The sequence below is a fragment of the Mesoplodon bidens genome, assembly GCF_964165515.1.
Source record: "Mesoplodon bidens genome assembly, chromosome: 4".
NCBI lineage: Eukaryota > Metazoa > Chordata > Mammalia > Artiodactyla > Ziphiidae > Mesoplodon > Mesoplodon bidens.
Genome location: NC_138160.1, coordinates 127,712,616 through 127,734,187, shown reverse-complemented (window position 1 = coordinate 127,734,187; position 21,572 = coordinate 127,712,616). Strand labels below are relative to the sequence as shown.

Genomic DNA, 21,572 nt, shown 5'->3' with positions numbered 1-21,572 from the left:
AGGTTCGAGCCCTGGTCCAGGAAGATCCCACATGCCACGGAGCAACTAAGCCCGTGTGCCACAACTACTGAGCCTGTGCTCTAGAGCCCGCGAGCCACAACTACTGAAAGCCCACGCACCTAGAGCCCATGGTCTGCAACAAGAGAAGCCACTGCAACGAGAAGCCCGTGCACCACAACGAGGAGTGGCCCCCGCTCGCCGCAACTAGAGAGAGCCCGCGCACGGCAGCAAAGACCCAGCGCAGCCAAAAATAATAATAAAAAATAATTTTAAAAAAATTACATATACTTACAAAGCAATCTCTCATAATCCTGTTTAATCCTCAAGATCACACTTCCACATTCCTTTCAATTTATGACACAGATGTGACATCCGAGAGGTTGAGTGACCTGCTCGCTAATTTCATGAAGTCAACAATGACAAGAACCACAATGACTACTGCAGTGACAATGACAGCCTGGCCACCATCGCTGACATGATGCCAGCTATGTCCCGGTTACCACTCTCTGAACTTCACATGACACATGAACAATTATCTCCATTCCACTCTGAGGTAGGTCCCATCATTCCCATTTTGCAGATGAGACAACCATGCTGAGGAACACACAGTTAATAAGTGAAAATAAGGGAACTAGAACCTGGGCCCACCTGATTGCAGGGCCCACCTGATTGCAGGGCCCGAGCTACATCAGCTCTTATGAGCTGTAAGACTGTAGCCGAGGCGCCTCTTCTCCAGATGAAGTGATTAGCAATGTAATAATAAGCGCATGCTTTGCCCCCACCTCAATGGTGACATCTGAACTGTTGGTTAGGCACGGCACACACTGTCGAAAATGTTATGCATCTAAGTACGTTTCAAAATCCAACAATTAGCTGCATGACTTGAAGAAGTTATTGAACATTAGCTAAAAGGTTTCACCTGTAAAACTGGAGCAATAATGCCCATCTCACTGGTTGGATGTGAGAGGCTGGGAGGATGGTGCAGGTGAAATGCATAGCCCAGTGGCTGGTAAAGAGTGAGGACTCAATAAGTGGAAGTGAAAGAAAAGCTGAGTAACAGTTTCTCTTAGGTTCAATTTCAGGCATGAGGATTGAGTTGAGAATTTCACATCCTAAAGGGGAGAGCATTTTTGCTTACATCAGGTCACCCCAAGGACCTCATGTCAAAGTTCTGTCCCTGTGACCTTATGACCCTGTCACTCCTTCACTCCTGCAATGTCTGTTTTCTACCCTCTCCTTTTGCAGACTCCCAGGGTGGGAAGGAACCTCAATGATGATGAAGCCCAGCTCTAAGCCTGAGCGGGAGTTTCTCCAGTGTGCCCCCAGGCAGCCCTTTAGAGAAGCACTTCCTCTTAGGGAACCTCAGGGGCCCCCAAGAGTGTCCAGGTCACTGTTTATTTTCCACTACTCCCATAAAATAAACACACTCTCCCCACTTAGAAAAAGTATATGAGGCTGGAATGGCATTTTTGTTAGTCCTCTTCTGCAGTATTCAATTCTATTGGTTGTTATTTGAAAATTAAAAACAAGTAAAATCTGTTTCCTTCTTTCAGGAATACTCCGTGTTGCTAATGGGACGAGAGTTCCTTATGATTCCAAAGAGAGAAAAGGGCAGGGTCTGTTGCTTGTTACCTTATTTCTTAGTTCCTTGAAAAATAAATGAGCCATCTTTCTCTTCTGTCGTTTAGTGAGAAAGGACTCCCATAAAAACATTTTTCCCCTAGAGACAGTGAGAAGCGGACAGGCAGTTCACATCCTTACTTGTCTGAGAGCACACAGATGCAAATATGTGGCCCACTAGGTGATCAGTTCTACCTAATTTTGCTCTTTTCCTGAGCCTGGTGTGAAGCTGCGGCCCTGTTCCAAATTGTCAAAATCAAGAGGCAAAATTCTTGGGCTGTAAGAGGCAGAGGGAGTCCGGCTACACTCGCTTGCTTAGCATAGCTATGTAATACACAAAGGAAGACAGCAGAGAGATGAGTCATACAAACACATAGTAAATAAATATATTTCATTTCCATCTCCCTGGCTTTCGCTTTGTTTTCCCCCCCTTCCATGCCATAAGCCTTGAAATGGAGGGAGGGTGAGGAAACTGGGTTTGGTCTGGGCACAGCCTCAGAAGGTACTGATTTGTACGGCCTTGCTTCTCAGCTCTAGCTTTTTTAGAAGAAACTTGCAGATTCTTAGATTAGAAGGACCTCTAATTCAACCCTTCTCATTTCACAGATGAGCAATTGGGAATCCAGAGAGGAGGTGGCAAACTCATAGACCCAGGGAAGTGAATGTTCTTAGGGGTTCTCTGGTTTAACAACCCCAACTGCTGCGAAATAAGCCAGACAAGCAAAGCTGGCCGGGAGGCAGGAGGGGGGACTTGAACCCCAACCTCCTTCCAGGTGGCACCCATGCCACCCGCCCCAGCAGGTGCCCATGGTCAAAGGGACTATATTGAGGAGAAAGGGATTGGGCCTCGTATTTCTTACTGCATTTCTCAGCAGCTGAGGCTCAGCCCAGCAGCAAAATGTCTGGTGCTGGCTCTGCAAAGCAGTTGCTGCTTCTGGGATGTTAGAGACCTTGGCCAAAGGGCTTGTCTCTTTTCTCTCATTCTCATGATGGCTAAAGAGCCTGCAGGTGTGTGAAAAAATCAGTCCTGTGCCCCTGGGGCTGCCTGTACACAAGAGCAGGATATTTCACAATCTCCAGACCCAAAGGTGGCTTCCTGATGATTTGTTTATCAAACTGCTCGCTGCCTGCCCACATCCACCCACCCACCCACCAGCCCGAAGCCAGCCTCCCTGCTCCTCCCGGCTCCAGGACAAGCAGGGCCTTCCTTGGCTTTCCAGCTGTGAGCCCAGAGGTCTCCTCAGAGCCCCCCCAGTCAGACAATGGCCACACTACTGCTTCCGAGGCCTTCCCAGGCATTGCTAGAAGGAGCCAAGCAGGCTTCCCCACAGAGACAAGTGGCGCTGCCAGTAAAACATGAGCACATCATCATGAAAAGCCGGAGCCATATCCCTGTGCCCAGGAGGGAGCACAGAAAGGACCAAGGAGGAGTCTGGGGGCCATGTGTCCCCCCGTGCCAGGCTTCCTTCCTCCTTCCAGGCAGCCCCAGCGCCGGCTCCTGCACCTCCCGCCCCCACCCTGTTCCCATGGCAAAGAAGAGGAGGACCCACTTACTGCTCGTATTCATGGTGATGCCTTTGCACTGGGTCTTTCAATACGGAGACTCCAGATGCTTTTTAAATCTTGCGATCTTCCGACCTCACTCATCACCTGGGGGTGAGAAGGGCAGTCCAGTGTCAGCTCTGTATCCTCAGGTGCTCTCTCTCTTTCTGCTGTCCCCCTCTCAGTCTGGGCTGTAGCCCCTGGCCTTGAAGGCGAGGGGGCTAATAGGCGCAGGTGAGAGCGGGAAGGAGGAGGAGGCAGAGAGGACGCGGGCGCCGGGTCCGCGCGCTCCTGGGACCCGACTGCCGGGCAGAAGCAGGGCTGGCAGCGCCTGCTCGCGCGCACCCCGACTATTGCAGCCCAGCGGCTCGGGAGCCCAAAGGGGGTGTGGACCACAGGGAGGCAGGGCGGGGGAAGCGCGCGGGGCGCCGGGCTCCGCTGGGCAGGGCGTCCCCACCCGGGCGCCGCGAGCAGCAACCCGCCCCAGGACCCACCTCTCGGCCAGCGTCGGGAGCCAGAGGCCCCTGCCCGGGCCCCTGCGACCGGTTCATGAATCCTGGTCCTCGTCTGGGGTCTCGAATTCCAAGGCGAGCAAGGCGAAATAGGAGAGCTCGACATCCATGATGCGGGCTCTCGGGGTGGCTGCGCAGGGGGCGCGGCCGCTCGCTGCTGCCACCTGCTGGACGCGTCGGCGCGTGTCCAGGCCCCGCCCCGCCCGGGCTTCTCCCTGGGTCCTGGGCTGTGAAGGGGGTCGGATGGGACCCTGTGTCCTGCGGCCAACAAGGGGGTGCTTGAGCGCTGTTTCCCTCCCTTGATTCTGGGGTCTAAGGGCTAGACCATGATAGGAAAATAGACCCTTCATCGGGAGGGGCTGTGAAGAAAGGATTGGCTTTGCAGGAAGACAGTGTTCACTTCCAACTCTGCTTCTCACCAGCTGGGTGTAGTCTGGTCTTGAGCAGGTGACTGCTGTCTCTGCCTCTTCGTCCCCAAGTGTAGAAGGTGGCGATTGGGCACGTGGATAAGAGATTAGGGGTTCCTCCAGTCTGCTAACTTCTGTCCCTACCTCCCCCTTCATACCCCTTATCACTGACTCATTTGTTACAGTATTTTTAATCATCCCTCTTGGCCATAAGAATATTAGCTCCGTCAAAGTATGGGTCTTGTCAGTTGGGATCACTGCGAGGCCCTCAATACCTAGAAGAGCACCTGGCACATAGTGGGTATCAATAAATATTTGTTGACAGAATGCCCCAGGTCTCTCCTGGATCTAATATCGTGCAGCCCTCAAGGGTAGAAGCTCCAGGAACCCCTGCCTTGAGACACCTCCCTGTCTGAGGCAAACAGCAGGTGTGTACCCTCATGACTCAACCTCACTGGTTCACCCAGTTTTGTATGGCCAAAAGTTTTCTTTTTCCTGGAATCAGTTTTTGTAGGTGTGTATTAAAGAGACCTAAATTCTGATTCTCTTGGTCATGGTGAATTCAGTGAGGTGAGATTTTTTACATTCCCCTGACTACTTGCCCTGTCACCTTCTGAACCTAGTTCATGGTCACAGAACCATGATTTTGGAGTGTAGAAGAACAAGACTGAAAAGACACATAATCCCTGTCTATACCATGTCTCTGGTTAGAGCACAGGTAGAATAAAAAAGCTGTGAACACTCACACCCCCCATTTGTAGACAAGGAAACAGTGGGTCAGAGAGGCTGAGCCACCTGCCCTCAGACACACAACATGTGGTGGCAGAACTGGACTAGAGCTTCTCATTTCTAGGTTGGTCCCTTGTGAGAGTGAGTCACTGCATCAGAGACTGAGATGCCAGGGTAAGGGTAGGTGGCCACCCTCTTAAAACTGGGGAAAGAACATCTTTTAGGTAAATACAATGTTTCTGTCTTACACAGGGTGAAAAACTTTGCTATGGCTCAGGACCCCAAGATGTGACAGCCATTAAAGGATCTTTAGATAAATTGAAGGGTCAGTGGTTGAAACACGTTTTGATAGCTTATTAGGAGTTGTTGCCAGTGGAGGGGGAACCTCCTCACAATTTTGTTTGTATAATAATCACCTGAGAGATCTGCAAAAATGGCTCCCGGTTCCCTTGCTCTGCATTTTAAACAAGCATCCCAGGTGATGCACAGACCACTCTTTGCTACTGAAAAGGCCTAGAATAACTTTGAAAACATGGTAGTGCTTAATACATATTTAAATGATTCCCAAAGATCTCTTTAGAGACCCCCTACATTTTCAGATTGAGATTCTTTATTCAATTCCCAAGTTACATGTAACTTGCTAGGTTCTAATTTTTTTTTTTCATCCTGGGAGAAAGTTCAGGTAAATTTAATATGTAAAATTAAGACGTTTCAGTGAACATATTTTGCTATCACTCAAAACCTCAATGTTCAGAACTTTTCAGCTTTCAGGTTTATATAGTCAAATAAAAGCATTTCATTCATTCAGCAGTCATTTACTGTGTGTCTACTTGGTGCTAGGCCCTGTGCTGGCAGCTGGGGATACAAGAAGACAGACAAAGACTTTGGCCTCCTGGAGCATAAATCTTTGGGGAGGAGTGAGGATAGACAGTAACTAACTAAGCCAAGTATGAATTAGGTAAACAAGATGGTGGCTTGGTTAAGAGCTCAGGAGCAGTTTCCAGCCTGGCTGATTTTCAGTCTTAGCTCCATCGTTTACTAGCAAGAGGCTCAGCCTCTATAAACCTCAAATTCTTCATCTATAAAATGGTTATAATATGGTACCTACCTCATGGATTGTTGTGTGATAATATTCAGTGTAATGCCTGGCAAATGAAGACGATGTATGCTAATTATTAATATCATCCCTCATTTATACCTACCCTCAGAGACAGTCCTGTCATTTTCTACTGATGTAGAACTTTTGGGCTTTTCCATAGAGTGGTGGCCATGAAAATACGCCTCAGAATTTTCCAATTACAGGGGGCTTAACTGACCAGTTCTTCTTGTCTAGGGTTCTTTTACTACTACATCCACCTGGGTGCTGATGAATTCAGCTCTTTGGAGAGACCATCGGTCCAGTCTAAAAGCTCCAATTAGCTTCTGTTGGGGAAACAATCTTATCTTCCCTACGCAGTTATTAGGATAGGAAGAAAAGGGTTAAAAGAGGCTAAAACAGCAGTACTCGTGAGGATGTCTACAACAATAGAGGCAGCCGGGAAGGACGCAGGAGGAAGCTGGGGGTGGGATCCTTGGTGGAATCAGCTGTGAAAATCATCAGGAAAGCAGAATCTTGGCTCTGCCCTCACAAGAGAATGGAGCTGAGAACCGCAGAGCAGAGGGTCCCTTTGTTTGGAAGTTTGTTTTGAACTTTATGACTCCAGAACGGAGGTAAACAAGTCTCACTCAGGCAAATGCTCCTGGTGTTGGAAAGCCAGGTGGCAAAACCATTGGGAGACAGATTTTCCACCTTGTTCACTGGGAAAGAGGAAAACTTGGGGGCTTCACCCAGGCTGCTGCCCCCATTATGCTTCTCCTCAAAGAGTCCCCTTCTTTCCTGACTTCCTGTCCCTAACTGGGGTGGTCCCTGGCTCTCCTCTCCACTTTCTGCCCCCACATGGCTATCACTGCCTAGCACGGCCCTAGGCCCCAGCTTTTCTTTCCAGTTGCGTTTCTCTTGTTCCCATCCAGCTCCATCCTATACTTCTGTCCTCCACATCGGCCTGCCCCCCTCACCCCACTCCTGTGCTGCTCCGGGCCATTCATGAGTACACCCTCATCCATCCTCATTTTGAATACAAAAATCCTTCTGGCCTATGAGGGGTGGGAACAGTGGGCACACATAGGTACTTGTAATCTGATAGTTTCTACTTGCCATCCCTAGACTATTTGAATATCCCTCCAAGAGGGAGTACTATACTTATGTTTATTTGAAAAACAATATGTAGTTTTTAATGACATGAGACAGCTCTACATGCAGTAGTGAGGGAAGATTTTCACTGTATGTGATTAAGTAAGAAAAGAAAATTGCAGAAAAATATATACAGTATGTCCTTCTTTAGGATAAGGTGTATATGTGGGTATATTGTATTACATATAATACATATATAATATAGAGAACATACAGCATATACAAAATATATCATGTAAAATAGTTAAACCATTTTTTTCCACAAATGGGATCCTACCTATACATAGATCTATGAGGCATAGAGAAAGACCTGGAAGGGCACACTCCTAATTACCAGGCCCTCGGATCAGGTTAGCTTTTGGATTATGTAGGTTTAACAGAATCATTTGGACCCGTGTAAGACGAGAGATTTTGGCAGTAATTTATGTAAAGAACTAAGGTATGCCTTCCTTTTTTAGTTCATTCATTCATTTGTTCATTTATTCAACAACTTCTGATTGAGTGTTTATTCCATGCCAAGCACTGTGTGGCCAGGAACAGTGGGGAGGACACAATACATAAACACACAGACTTATTATTGCAGTCTGCAAAGTAAGAGAAGAGGGGGCAATCATGGACACTAAAGGATGGGTGTCTCCCTAACAGGTGACATTTGAGCTGAGGCTAAAGAGGAAGGAACCACCATCATGATTTGGTGTAGGGCTGGGGGAAGGAGAGGGTGCAGAATTAAGTGGCAGAAGAGAATCACAGGTCCGTGGGGGAGGCAGGACAGGACACAAGTGATGGGTCTCAAGGCTTCTTTGTGGAAGAGCTGAGTGGAATGCAAATAGTCAAGACCACGTTCAGGATTAATGGACCTGGAATGGAAGTGGCTCCACTGGGCTGGGAGGTTGTAGGTCCTGCTTACAGTCCTGACGCAGCAGGATGTGAATCAGCCTGGAGGCGGTGGAATAAAATGGTTTGAATTAGAGTCCTGACTCTGCTCTTCACAGCTGTGTGACTTTAGGGAAGTGACTTAACCTCTCTAGGCCATAGCTTCTTGGCATGTAAAGCTGAGATTATAGCAATACCTCCCCCTGTGAGCATCAACAGCAATGACAGACATAACGACTTAGCACCGTGTCAGGCATCCAGTACGTGCTCATACACCTGGCTCTTATTTGCTTTGGAACAACCAGACTGACTTGTAAGGTGACACTCTCTGGGCCAGAGTTTCTACATTTACAAATGGAAGACTGGACCACATGAGTTCTGAGGCTCCTTTCACTCTAATGCTATTGGTTCTAAGCCTTTGAGTGTCCTGTGGTTGGAGTTTGGCAGAAGGTCTGACCATGTTCTAGGCTGGTGCAGGGACCCTTGATCCCCCAGGTTTGTGATGAGACCCAGGTCTGAGTGAAGAGTGGTCTTCCCCCCAGGAGATGTGAGGTAATTCCTAACCCCATGTCTGCACCTCTTTTCTTCCCGGGGGAGCTCCCAAAACTAAGTGGAATTGGCAGGACGCAGGCCTGTTTTTTCTGGTTGAGACAGATTTGTGATGGGGGCCATGCTTTTCCTCTTGTTCCTCATATTGTTTTGTGGAAAAATGTTAAAAAAAAAATCAAAGGGGTTCCTGAGGTCTTTGGGAAGCTTCTGAGGGGAACAAAGGAACTGGCTTTGAGATCAGAGTGTCGGGGGCTGCAGCGCTGGCTGCGGGGGGCTCCGGGCAGACGGTCCCACTGCAGGGTTCTGCTGAGGCCTCAGGCTCACATCCGACCGCAGCTTGAACCTCCTTCCTGACAGCCACCCTGCCAGCAGAAGCAAGGAGCTGGGGTGGAGCCAGCTCCGGATGGGAATCTGGGAGACATGAGAGCTGGACTCAGGCCTGCCGTTCCCTTGGCCAGCCTTCTCTGGGCTCAGTTTCCGTGTCGGTACAACCTAAAAGGGACCTCAGTGAACCTATCCTACTCTTCCACTTTACGGGTTAAGAGATTGTCTTACCCAATTATTATTCACCAATAATTTCTCTTCTGCCTACGGTTCTGCTGGTAGTGCCCTCTTCTGCTGTGCTTCCCTTAGATAAAGTCAGTCATTTCCTTAAGATTCCCTCAAGTCTCATCTTCTCCTGGAAGTCATCCTCTGGGCTCAGATCAGTCATTAAGGAGGCCCCCTGATCTTAGACCCTCCCTCCCTTTGGCTCCCAGCACAGAGGGATTCCTTGGCCTTTCAGTGAGTTTGTCCATCTTGGAAACTGCACACAGGCTGTTTGTTCCCTATATCTGGTTTGCTTTTCTCCTGTTTCTTTGCAAAGCTAGAATCTCCTCATCCCCTAGGTCTTAGCTTAATTGCCACTTCCCTAGAGAGGCCTTCTGTGACCAGCTAGCTAAAGTATCCCAGAAAGTATCTTTAATTAATGGGTGCAGTAAAAGCCTCTCAGACAACATGGACTTATTCACCTCTTCTTAGAGTTCAGTTACATTAGCTCCCATGTCCTCTTCCCCCAAATTTGCTTCTCTTCTCTCTTTATTCACTTGGCTCTTTTTTTTTTTTTGCGGCACGCGGGCCTCTCACTGCTGTGGGCTCTCCCGCCGTGGAGCACAGGCTCCGGACGCGCAGGCTCAGCGGCCATGGCTCACGGGCCTAGCCGCTCCGCGGCATGTGTGATCCTCCCGGACCGGGGCACGAACCCGCGTCCCCTGCATCGGCAGGCGGACTCTCAACCACTGCGCCACCAGGGAAGCCCTCACTTGGCTCTTTAAGAACTAAATTCTATTTAAAAAAAAAAAAAAAAAAGAATGTCTATATGTGTATAAGTGAGTCACTTTGCTGTACAGCAGAGATTGGCACTACATAGTAAATCAACTATACTCCAATTTAAAAAATAAATAATTAAAAAAATAACTAAATTCTATCTCTGAATATGGTCTTCCACTAAATCCTTTAGAATCTGCTGAGGATGCATGCCTTTCCCAGAATTAAGGATTACAAATGGGTCTTCACAGCTACACAGCTGGGAAGAACAATGCTGCCCTGTGCACGAGAAAAGGACGGGGAATCAGAAGACCTGGGTTCCAGGTTTGCTCTCACGTCCAAGCTATGTGACCTTGGGCAACTAATTAATTCTTGCTGTCTCAGCCTCCTCAGCTATAATGAATAACAGTGTCCATTAAACATTATTATATGTATTATAATTCTCCCTTTCCTGTGTGTATCTCAAAGTTGTTCCAGGAATGAAATGAGAAACTGTGTGCTTTGTAAATTAAAGTCTATGCAAAGTAAGTGGTGATTATTTTTCCCTCATCTCATTATAACTTAGCGATTCAAGCTCAGTCATTTACTCAGAATTTGCAAAAGGTGACATCGTATCTCCTGATATCCAGGAAGGCCACAGAAAAGGGCAAGCAGAACTCAGCAGTATATGCGCACTAGTCGTTTCCCCAGGAACACCATTAGAGTGCATGCCACTGCCTGGAGTGACACATTGCAATCCACGGGCCTCCTGCAACATCTTATAACCTCTGAAAGGGAATCAAACCTCTACTTGTGAGAGAATCCTACAGGTTCACTACCTGGGATCATCAAGTTTTAGATCGCTATTACTGTGAGAGCTCTTAGTATTCATCAAAAATAAGTTCCTCCTCCTATGGAGTCCCAAAGGCAGTGGGAATTGGCTAACATCATGCAGTGAACTAATGGCGAGGAAAGGTCTCCGGGGTCTAGATGACCACTAGATTGCTAGAAATTCTCATGACTGATTTTCTTCCATTTGGGAATTGCATCTAAGAGTAAAGTCCTCCTTCTGTCATAGAGGAATACCCACAAAGGGGACAGAGAGGAAATCCCATTGCAGCATTATTTCATTTGTAATACAAAGAGAACGGCAAACAGTTTAAATTACAATCCATTGGGAGGTTGTGGCATATCATACCAAGGAATATTACACAGTAATTAGCAAAAATGAGGTGGGTGTTTATATAACCTGAATAGCTATTCAAGACCTATTTTCTGGTGGGGGGCAAAAACAAATTGCAGAGCCACTACATAGAGTATGCTACAATTTATTAAGATGAACCCATAAAAATCCCACTATCTTTTTCCAGGAGTAAACACATATGCATTTTAAGGCATAAGAAATGGTCTGGAAGGCTTCCCACTTAACTGATAATAAGAGTATCAGCTCTAGGTGGGTCAGAGGTGCAGGGCTGACAAGATGACCAGGATTGGAGGAGAGGAGTTTAGGGGACATGAGCCTTAGGGACCATGTTTTAAGTCATTTCTTTCTTTTTTTTTTTTTCTTTTTAAAGAAACGTATTCACGAGTTCCTGTGTGATTAAAAATTAATAATAATGATTAAAAAATTATCTTCAGGGTCTATTGAGCCCTTCCTCTGGGTTGGCAGGGCTGATTCATGATTGACTGACCTTGTATGGGTCATGGTGACTAATGGGAAGGGAGGGTCCACTTTCCATCGCCATGCTGTCTGGTCACTCTGCTCCTGGGGGTTCCCTTGGCCTTTGGAGGCCTGTTCCACGCCAGGTCCTGAGATTGAGCATAGCGTGGCCAGAGTCCAGTGCCGCAGGGTCCTCCTGTAACTGACCTGGTGACTTGACATGATGGGAAGGTCTGCCCATCACAGTGGACACAGAACTATAAAAACTGTGAGCCTGGAGGCTCCAGTTCAAATCTCAGCCCTGCTTCCATATTGCAGGGGGATGTCGGGCCAGTGCCTGCAGTCCCAGCAGCCTGCCTTGCCAGGCTCTGACCTTCTCTCCTGGCATCTCCCCCTCACTCACCCTGTTCTACCCACACAGGCTTCCTTTCTGTGCACCCTGCCTCCCACCCTTGCCCTGGGCGTTCATGCTGCTGTTCCTTCTGATCTGAACTTCTTCCCTCCAATGTCCATGTGACTGGCTCCTCCTTGTGGTTCCGGACTTATCTCTAGTGAAAGTTTCCTCCTTGAGAGGATTTCCAGGTCATCCTTCCCTGGCAGTCCCTCTCTGTCACAGTGTGCTGTTTTATTTTCCCCAGAGAATGGACACCACTGGAAGTTATGTTGTTCAATTTGTTTGTGCACTTTTACCCACTGTGTCGTCCACTGGAAGCTAGGGGCATTAGGAGCGGGCACCTGTCCTGTCCTCCTCCGGAGCTCACGTACCAAGAATGGTGTCTGGCACATAGTAAGTGCTCAGTAAAGATTATGGGAATGTGCAACCTTTACAAGCCCAGTGAGAAGAGTGCACTTGGAGAAGAAGGACCCAAGTTTCCTTCCAGTGCCCTCCAGTCTGGAGTTGAATCCCTGAGTCAGGCCGGATTGGACAAAGGGACAAGCCCCATGGCTCCTCTTCCCAAATTGGCCACCACAAGGCTGAAGGTGTGGGGCTTGTGACTTAATGCCCAGATGCTTTAATTTGCTCATCTGGAAGATAAAGGGATTGGACTAGATGCTTCTTTTCAGCTCCAAGCTTTTACTATGCTATAAAATATAAATGGTTTGGGTCCACGTGCTCAAATCAAGATATATGCTTGAATACACTTTCTTTAATATGCCGTTAATATCAATTTAGTGTTGGGTTTTTTTCCCCATTTTCCTCTTTCTCATAAAAAATGGAATGCAGAGTGTGTGGCAGCATGGTCTCTAGTGCACTGTAATATGGAGCTCTTTATGCAAAATTCATTATTGAATCAAAGGCTGCAGTTTTCTCTCCTCATTTGTTTCTTTGCTCTCCAAACAATTTTCGGCGTTGACATCTTTATTAGTGTCCTTTGGCCTTTTAGCAGAATGAAAATTCTGTGTATCTAGTCATTGGGGCCGTATTTTGAATATGACTAAGTGGGTATACAGAAGAATACGGAATTTTTGTTCCAAAACCCCTCGTTCAGGTACATGGAGTGGGGAGTAAGAAGGGTGAGTCCCTGAATTCCTATGCAGCAGAAAGGAGCTGAGTCAGCTTGGTCTCTGGGGCCAGATTCTGACTTCAATACTGTGTCTTGTCTTCTCATTGGAGAGGTAACTGAGCAAGGTGCCCTTGATTTGGAGGCTGGAGGCCAAACGCATTATAAAGCCTCCTTTTACTGAGAGCTGGCTGTGTGCCAAGCACTGGGCTAAGGGCTTTGCAGAAATTATCTCACTCAACTTAAATTTTTCCAAGCGCCCTATGAGGCAGGAATTGTTATTACCCCATTTTTCAGATGGAGAGATTGAGACTTAGGGTAAATCAAGTGTCTAAGCTCATGTGGGAGTGGAGCTCAGATTTAAACCCAGGCTGTCTGATGCTAGAACCTACAGTCTTTCCCCCTACCGATACCTGTACATGTGTAGTACAGGATTTAATACATATCGTGCAGTGAGGTCTGGCTCTGCTAGGACAAGGTGCACTTAATAAAAATAATCCCTAACATTCAAGTTTCTAATTAAGATTTTAAAAGTAGCAATGATTTCAAAAAATGATTATGTTTATAACAAAGATACCATTCATTCCTTCTATAAACACACAAGCACTTGCTATGTGCCAGGAGAATATGTATACTTTGCTGCCCCAAATAGAGACAGTCCCTGCCCTCATGGGACTTATAGTCATTTGACACCTGAGGAAATGAAAGTTGAGACATTTTGCACAACATGTCCATTTTCATCCAGCTTGTCAGTGACAGAACTGGCATTCAAACCCAACCATGGGACCCCTTAGCTACTAAATTTCCTGCTCAAAGGGAAGCAAGAACTCAAAGGTGTCCAATTTGAATAACTGCCTATAATCTCTTTCCCCTGATCTGTGGAAATATTCAAATAATTATTCGATAAGTTGCCAAAGATATGGATCAGTATGAGTGGATGGAATAGGGCAGGGTTTCTTCACAGTGGCACCACTGATATTTTGGGCTGGATAATTCTTTTCTATGGGGGCTGTCCTGTGCATTGCAGGATGTGTAGCAGCATCTCTGGCCTCTACCCACTGGAAGGAAGTGGCCAGCTGTGACAACCAAAGATGTCTCCCAATATTATCAAATGTCCCCCTGAAGGCAAAACTGCCCCTGGTTGAGAAACACTGGAATTGGGTAATGAAAAATAAAACACTCACCAAAAAACCCTCCGTTGCTCCACGCCAATGTAGTGTTACATATATGGGATGCACATCATATCAGAGGTTAGGACCCCAAATCTCATTTAGCTAAAATAATTCTCGGAATGACTTAGAAGCCTGGGGTTGTGGTACGACCATAGTTTGCTCAGGTGTGATTGTTTTTTCTGCAGCTCAAATGCCCTGCCTGTGCTGCTCCCTTGCTGGCTGTCTTTTTTTTTTTTTTACAACTTTATTGGAGTATAATTGCTTCACAATGGTGTATTAGTTTCTGCTTTATAACAAAGTGAATCAGTTATACATATACATCTGTTCCCATATCCCTTCCCTCTTGCGTCTCCCTCCCTCCCACCCTCCCTATCCCACCCCTCCAGGCGGTCACAAAGCACCGAGCTGATCTCCCTGTGCTATGCGGCTGCTTCCCACTAGCTATCTACCTTACATTTGGTAGTGTATATATGTCCATGCCACTCTCTCGCTTTGTCACAGTTTACCCTTCCCCCTCCCCATATCCTCAAGTCCATTCTCAAGTAGGTCTGTGTCTTTATGCCTGTTTTACCCCTAGGTTCTTCATGACATTTTTTTTTCTTAAATTCCATATATATGTGTTAGCATACGGTATCTGTCTTTCTCTTTCTGACTTACTTCACTCTGTATGACAGACTCTAGGTCTATCCACCTCATTACAAATAGCTCAATTTTGTTTCTCTTTATGGCTGAGTAATATTCCATTGTATATACGTGCCACATCTTCTTTATCCATTCATCGGATGATGGACACATAGGTTGTTTCCATCTTTGGGCTATTGTAAATAGAGCTGCAATGAACATTTTGGTACATGACTCTTTGTGAATTATGGTTTTCTCAGGGTATATGCCCAGTAGTGGGATTGCTGGGTCATATGGTAGTTCTAGTTGTAGTTTTTTTTTTTTTTTTTTTGTAGCAAAGATTTTTTTTTTTATGATTTTTTTTTTTTGCTTTATAACAAATTTAATCAGTCATACATATACATATGTTCCCACATCCCCTCCCCTTTGCGTCTCCCTCCCACCCTCCCTATCCCACCCCTCCAGGCGGTCACAAAGCACGGAGCTGATCTCCGTGTGCTATGCGGCTGCTTCCCACTAGCTATCTACCCTACGTTTGGTAGTGTATATATGTCCAAGCTGCTCTTTCACTTTGTCACAGCTTACCCTTCCCCCTCCCCATATCCTCAAGTCCATTCTCTAGTAGGTCTGTGTCTTTATTCCTGTCTTACCCCTATGTTCTTCATGACATTTTTTTCCCTTAAATTCCATATATATGTGTCAGCATACAGTATTTGTCTTTCTCTTTCTGACTTACTTCACTCTGTATGAGAGACTCTAGGTCCATCCACCTCATTACAAATAGCTCAATTTCATTTCTTTTTATGGCTGAGTAATATTCCATTGTATATATGTGCCACATCTTCTTTACCCATTCATTCGATGATGGACACTTAGGTTGTTTCCATCTCCGGGCTATTGTAAATAGGGCTGCTATGAACATTTTGGTACATGTCTCTTTTTGAATTATGGTTTTCTCAGGGTATATGCCTAGTAGTGGGATTGCTGGGTCATATGGTAGTTTTATTTGTAGTTTTTTAAGGAACCTCCATACTGTTCTCCATAGTGGCTGTACCAATTCACATTCCCACCAGCAGTGCAAGAGTGTTCCCTTTTCTCCACACCCTCTCCAGCATTTATTGTTTCTAGATTTCTTGATGATGGCCATTCTGACTGGTGTGAGATGATATCTCATTGTAGTTTTGATTTGCATTTCTCTAATGAGTAAAGATGTTGAGCATCCTTTCATGTGTTTGTTGGCAGTCTGTATATCTTCTGTGGAGAAATGTCTATTTAAGTCTTCTGCCCATTTTTGGATTGGGTTGTTTGTTTTTTTGTTATTGAGCTGCATGAGCTGCTTATAAATTTTGGAGATTAATCCTTTGTCAGTTGCTTCATTTGCAAATATTTTCTCCCATTCTGAGGGTTGTCTTTTGGTCTTGTTTATGGTTTCCTTTGCTGTGCAAAAGCTTTTAAGTTTCATTAGGTCCCATGTGTTTATTTTTGTCTTTATTTCCATTTCTCTAGGAGGTGGGTCAAAAAGGATCTTGCTCTGATTTATGTCATAGAGTGTTCTGCCTATGTTTTCCTCTAAGAGTTTGATAGTGTCTGGCCTTACATTTAGGTCTTTAATCCATTTTGAGCTTATTTTTGTGTATGGTGTTAGGGAGTGATCTAATCTCATACTTTTACATGTCCCTGTCCAGTTTTCCCAGCACCACTTATTGAAGAGACTGTCCTTTCTCCACTGTACATTCCTGCCTCCTTTATCAAAGATAAGGTGACCATATGTCCGTGGGTTTATCTCTGGGCTTTCTATCCTGTTCCATTGATCTATCTTTCTGTTTTTGTGCCAGTACCATACTGTCTTGATTACTGTAGCTTTGTAGTATAGTCTGAAGTCAGGCAGCCTGATTCCTCCAGCTCCATTTTTCGTTCTCAGGATTGCTTTGGCTATTCGGGGTCGTTTGTGTTTCCATACAAATTGTGAAATTTTTTGTTCTAGTTCTGTGAAAAATGCCAGTGGTAGTTTGATAGGGATTGCATTGAATCTGTAGATTGCTTTGGGTAGTAGAGTCATTTTCACAATGTTGATTCTTCCAATCCAAGAACATGGTACATCTCTCCATCTATTTGTATCATCTTTAATTTCTTTCATCAGTGTCTTATAATTTTCTGCATACAGGTCTTTTGTCTCCTTAGGTAGGTTTATTCCTAGATATTTTATTCTTTTTGTTGCAATGGTAAATGGGAGTGTTTCCTTGATTCCGCCATCTTACCCGGAAGTCCTAGTTGTAGTTTTTTAAGGAACCTCCATACTGTTCTCCATAGTGGCTGTACCAATTCACATTCCCACCAGCAGTGCAAGAGTGTTCCCTTTTCTCCACACCCTCTCCAGCATTTATTGTTTCTAGATTTTTTGATGATGGCCATTCTGACTGGTGTGAGATGATATCTCATTGTAGTTTTGATTTGCATTTCTCTAATGATTAGTGATGTTGAGCATTCTTTCATGTGTTTGTTGGCAGTCTGTATATCTTCTTTGGAGAAATGTCTATTTAGGTCTTCTGCCCATTTTTGGATTGGCTTCTTTGTTTTTTAAGTCTTTAAATTAATTTTGGCATGGATCAGAAGATTAAGAAAGGAGAGCTAGTCATTGAAAGATCCCTGAAGTCTATACTCTGTCCCTCATCCTTGTGAAAGGAACCCCTGGGACAGTATTTGCCAAAATTTCAGCTAATCAAAATCATCTAGGAGGTATATAAAAAATTTCCATTGACCTTCTCTCCAGAGATTTTGATCGCCTGTTGTGCTGTAACCCTTTAAGGAGACACCTCATGCTTCCTTTCCAAGATCATTTCTGCCACCCCACACTTGGCCATGAATTTCTCCTCCTCTTCTCATCTCCAACCACCTTCTTCTTTTGTTTATTTACATATTTACAATGACACATTCACAAGTAAATTACAGGTGCTAAAAACCTCAGATAACACAGACTTCTTTAAAAAAAAAAAAAAAGAGTACGGTTATCGCCTCTCCTACCCCCACCCCCTCACCGGGCTACAGGAGGCCGGGATGTTGTCTGCCCTGCTCACTGCTGATCCCTCATCCAGCCCAGTGAGGGGCACAGGGAGGGCACTCGATGCACATCTGTGGAATGAATGAACAAATCGCCATCATCAGGCAACGTGAGCCCTTTCCTATACATCCGAAGTCATATATATAGTGTGCTTCTATATGTAAATGGGACCACACTGTATGTGCTATACACAGGTTTCTTCAGTTTTTGCCTCAGAGTATGTCTTAGAGGTCTTCCCTTGACTCTCTATCTAGACCTGCTTCATGCTTTTTCACTGCTGACTAAATGCACCATCATTATTTGCCCACCTCCACACTGATGGGCATTTAGGTTCCTTCCATTTCTCACTATTTCCAGCCATGCTGCTGCACAGGCTGTGGGTGCCCAGGTGCCCAGGAAAGACACCTGAGGTGGACTCGCTGGATGGAAGGGCTCCCCCTTGCTCTCCCATTCCCTGAAAACCTGACTTCCTCTTCAAGATAAGCTGGACTGAGGAGAAATTCTCTTCCCTGGCAGTGGTGGGGAGTGTCAGACCTTGGGCTTGTACTTGGCAAACATACACACACACACACCCCATCCTATCCCAGCCTGCTCACTAGGGAACCTAATTTTAAAACATGAACTGATTAATTTGTCATGTTTTGTGGAAGCACGCTGAACTGAGAGTCCTGAGGTTTGAGGTCTGAGGGAGGCTTTGCCACAGAATTGCCTAAAAGTGTTGAATGAATGACAGTCTTTATGGGGCTCAGTTTCTTTATCTTTAACTGGGGTTGGGGAGTGGACACGTTACTGTAAGGACACTTTCACTGCTCACCTTCCAGGGTGAGGCGTCAGTTGCCTGCCCTTGACCCCAGGTTGGATGTGGGAGCCAAGAAACAGGAAACTGACGTTTTGGAAAGAGCAGTCCGCAGTCCTGGGTGAGGTCAGAGCTGGCAGCGTGGTGACCTCTGCCCCGGTCAGCAGGTCAGCAGCCAGGCCTCCTCCCTGAGCTGCTGGGCTAGTTCCTCAGCTGACCCCTGGCAAGGGCTCACTTTCACCCCTTGCAGAGGAAAAGTCTGGGCGTCACCTCGCCCGTGGTGTGGTGACCTATCTGCACCTGTGACAGCCGCGTGTCTACACCGCACAGATGCGGATCAGTCCTCCTGGCAGAGCTTCGGGCACTGACCAGAGTGGTGAGGACCAGGGCCCCGCAGTTCCCCTCCTGGGCTCAAGCCCTGACTCTGCTGTGCCCAGTGAGCGGGTGAGCTGGGGTGAGTCACCCAGACTCTTAGTTTGCTGATCTCTAAACTGGGGATAATGTTAGTATATTTCTTATGGGGCATTGTAAGGATTAAGAGAAGATCCTTTCCTTTTGTTTTTTACTTAATTGATCAAAATGTATTTATATTATTACACATAATATAAAAAGTTTTCATCATGAAAATATTAAATTTTAAATAAAGCATTAGTCGTAAAAACCAAAGAATTGGCATCTGGGAGTCTTGATGTGGAAGGCAGAGTAGAAAATAGTTAAGAGATAAGCGGCCGTTGGACTAGGGCTGTAGGTGAGCCTTCAGAAAGGGACCCTTCTTGCCACGTGGGTCTTTGCTAACGCTGGACAAACTTCATTCTGAAAGTTACACAATAGTAGGGATCTTGGTCCATTTCATTTCTTGGTCTATGCCTAGTGCCCAGAAGAGCATCCAGCACAAAGTTGGTGTTCTGTAAATATAGTTACTTTTTGTTTTTTTGGTTTTACTGTCCTTCTATTTTTCTTTCTTTAAATTACATTTTTGCCAGTTTTATTGAGCTACAGGTGACATATAACATTGTATTAGTTTTAGGTGTACAAGATAATGAATAGATATTTGTATATATTGCAAAATGATCACCACAATAAGTCTAGTCAACATTCATCACCTCACATAGTTACAAAATATTTTTTCTTGTGATGAGAACTTTTAAGATCTACTCTCTTAGCAACTTTCAAATATACAAAACAGCACTGTTAACTATAGTCACCATGCCATACATTACATCCCCAGACTTATTTATCTTATAACTAGATGCTTGTACTTTATGACCACTTTGACCTATTTTGCCCACCCCATCATCTCCTACCTCTGGCAACCACCAGTCTGTTCTCTCTTTCCATGAGTTTGGCTTTTCTGGATTCCACATATAAGTAAGATCATACAGTATTTGTCTTTGTCTGACTTATTTCAGTTAGCATAATGCCCTCAAGGTCCATCCATCTTGTCACAAATGAGACGATTTCCTTCTCGTTCATAGCTGAATAATATTCCATTACATATATCAACATTTTCCATTTATCTGTCAGTGGACATCTAACTTGTTTCCATGTCTTGGCTATTGTAAACAATGCTATAATCAACATGGGGGTGCAGTTATCTTTTCAAGGAGTGACTTAATTTACTTCAGATATGTACCCAGAAGTGGAATTGCTGGATCATATGGTAGTTCTATTTTTAATTTTTTCAGGAACCTCCATACTGTTTTCTGCAGTGCCAGCACCAATTTATATTCCCACCAACAGTGCACAAGGGTTCCCTTTTCTCTGCATCCATGCCAGAATTTTTTTAATCTCTTGTCTTCTTGATGATGGTCACTCTAACAAGTGTGAGGTGATATCTTATTGTGGTTTTAATTTGTATTTCCCTAGTGAACAGCGATGTTAGCATCTTCTCGTGTATCTGTTGATCATTTGTATGCCTTCTTTGGAAAAATGTCTATTCAGTTCCTCTGCCCATTTTTAAGTTGAATTCTTTCGGTTTTTTGTTTTTGGTTTTTTTTTTGCTATTGAGCTGTATGAGTTCTTTATATATTTTGGGTATCATCCCCTTATCAGATATATGACTTGCAAACAATTTCTCCCATTCCACAAGTTGCCTTTTCATTTTGTTGATGGTGAAGTTTTGTTTTTTGCATGGAGTACATAATTACTGCTCATTAAGTGTTTTTATTATAATATTTAGAACAGAGCATAGCCCCTAGGCCAAGTAGGTGGTAAATAATTGTTTGGTGAGTATATGACAAATGCATGAATGAACTAGAAGCGAGGAACCACGCTCTAGTTCCATTTCTGCCCTGACTTCCTTGAACAGCAAGGCTACTGCCCCTCCCAACTCTACTGGCCTTCCCCAAACATGACTCCAGTTTCCTATCCTGGCATTATTACTAGTGGCTTTCCCTCCACTTGGAATGCTTTTATCATTTATTTCTGCTGTCAAAATTCTATCCTTCAAAAGGGGAGGGAGAGGAAGAAAAAAAAATTCTATCCTTCAAGATGCACATTACATGCCACCTCCCTCCCAAGAAGCCTTCTTTGTTTTCCCATTTGGAAGTGTTTCTTCCACCTCATATTTTCTTTCTTTTTTTTTTTTTTTTTTTAAATATCTTATTTTACAAATTTAATGCCTTTTCCACTTTTTTTTTTTTTTAGATGTTGGGGTAGGAGTTTATTAATTAATTAATTTATTTTTGCTGTGTTGGGTCTTCGTTTCTGTGCGAGGGCTTTCTCTAGTTGTGGCAAGCGGGGACCACTCTTCATTGCAGTGCGCGGGCCTCTCACTATCGCGGCCTCTCTTGTTGCGGATCACAGGCTCCAGACGCACAGGCTCAGTAGTTGCGGCTGACGGGCCCAGCTGCTCTGCGGCATGTGGGATCTTCCCAGACCAGGGCTCGAACCTGTGTCCCCTGCATTAGCAGGCAGATTCTCAACCACTGTGACACCAGGGAAGCCCTCATATTTTCAATATATTCCTCTGTTGATGATTCCCAAATTTACATTTTCAGTTCAGATCTTTCTTATGA

General features: G+C 45.2%; 1 protein-coding gene across 3 annotated transcripts in view; it reads right to left on the bottom strand.

Moving 5' to 3' along the window:
- The window catches only part of ABLIM3 (actin binding LIM protein family member 3), a 148,599-nt gene extending 144,774 nt beyond the window's left edge, over positions 1-3,825 (bottom strand). For 2 of the 3 annotated variants that reach the window (XM_081233976.1, XM_081233977.1), the window contains exons 1-2: positions 3,657-3,823; positions 3,175-3,270 (exon numbers count right to left, since the gene is read on the bottom strand). In XM_081233976.1, the coding sequence (XP_081090102.1) occupies positions 3,175-3,187 (13 nt within the window). In that variant the 5' untranslated portion in view covers positions 3,188-3,270; positions 3,657-3,823. Of the gene's footprint in view, positions 1-3,174; positions 3,271-3,656 lie in introns of all 3 variants that reach the window. The other variant, XM_081233978.1, reaches the window with a different exon arrangement.
- Positions 3,826-21,572: the final 17,747 nt, after the last annotated feature.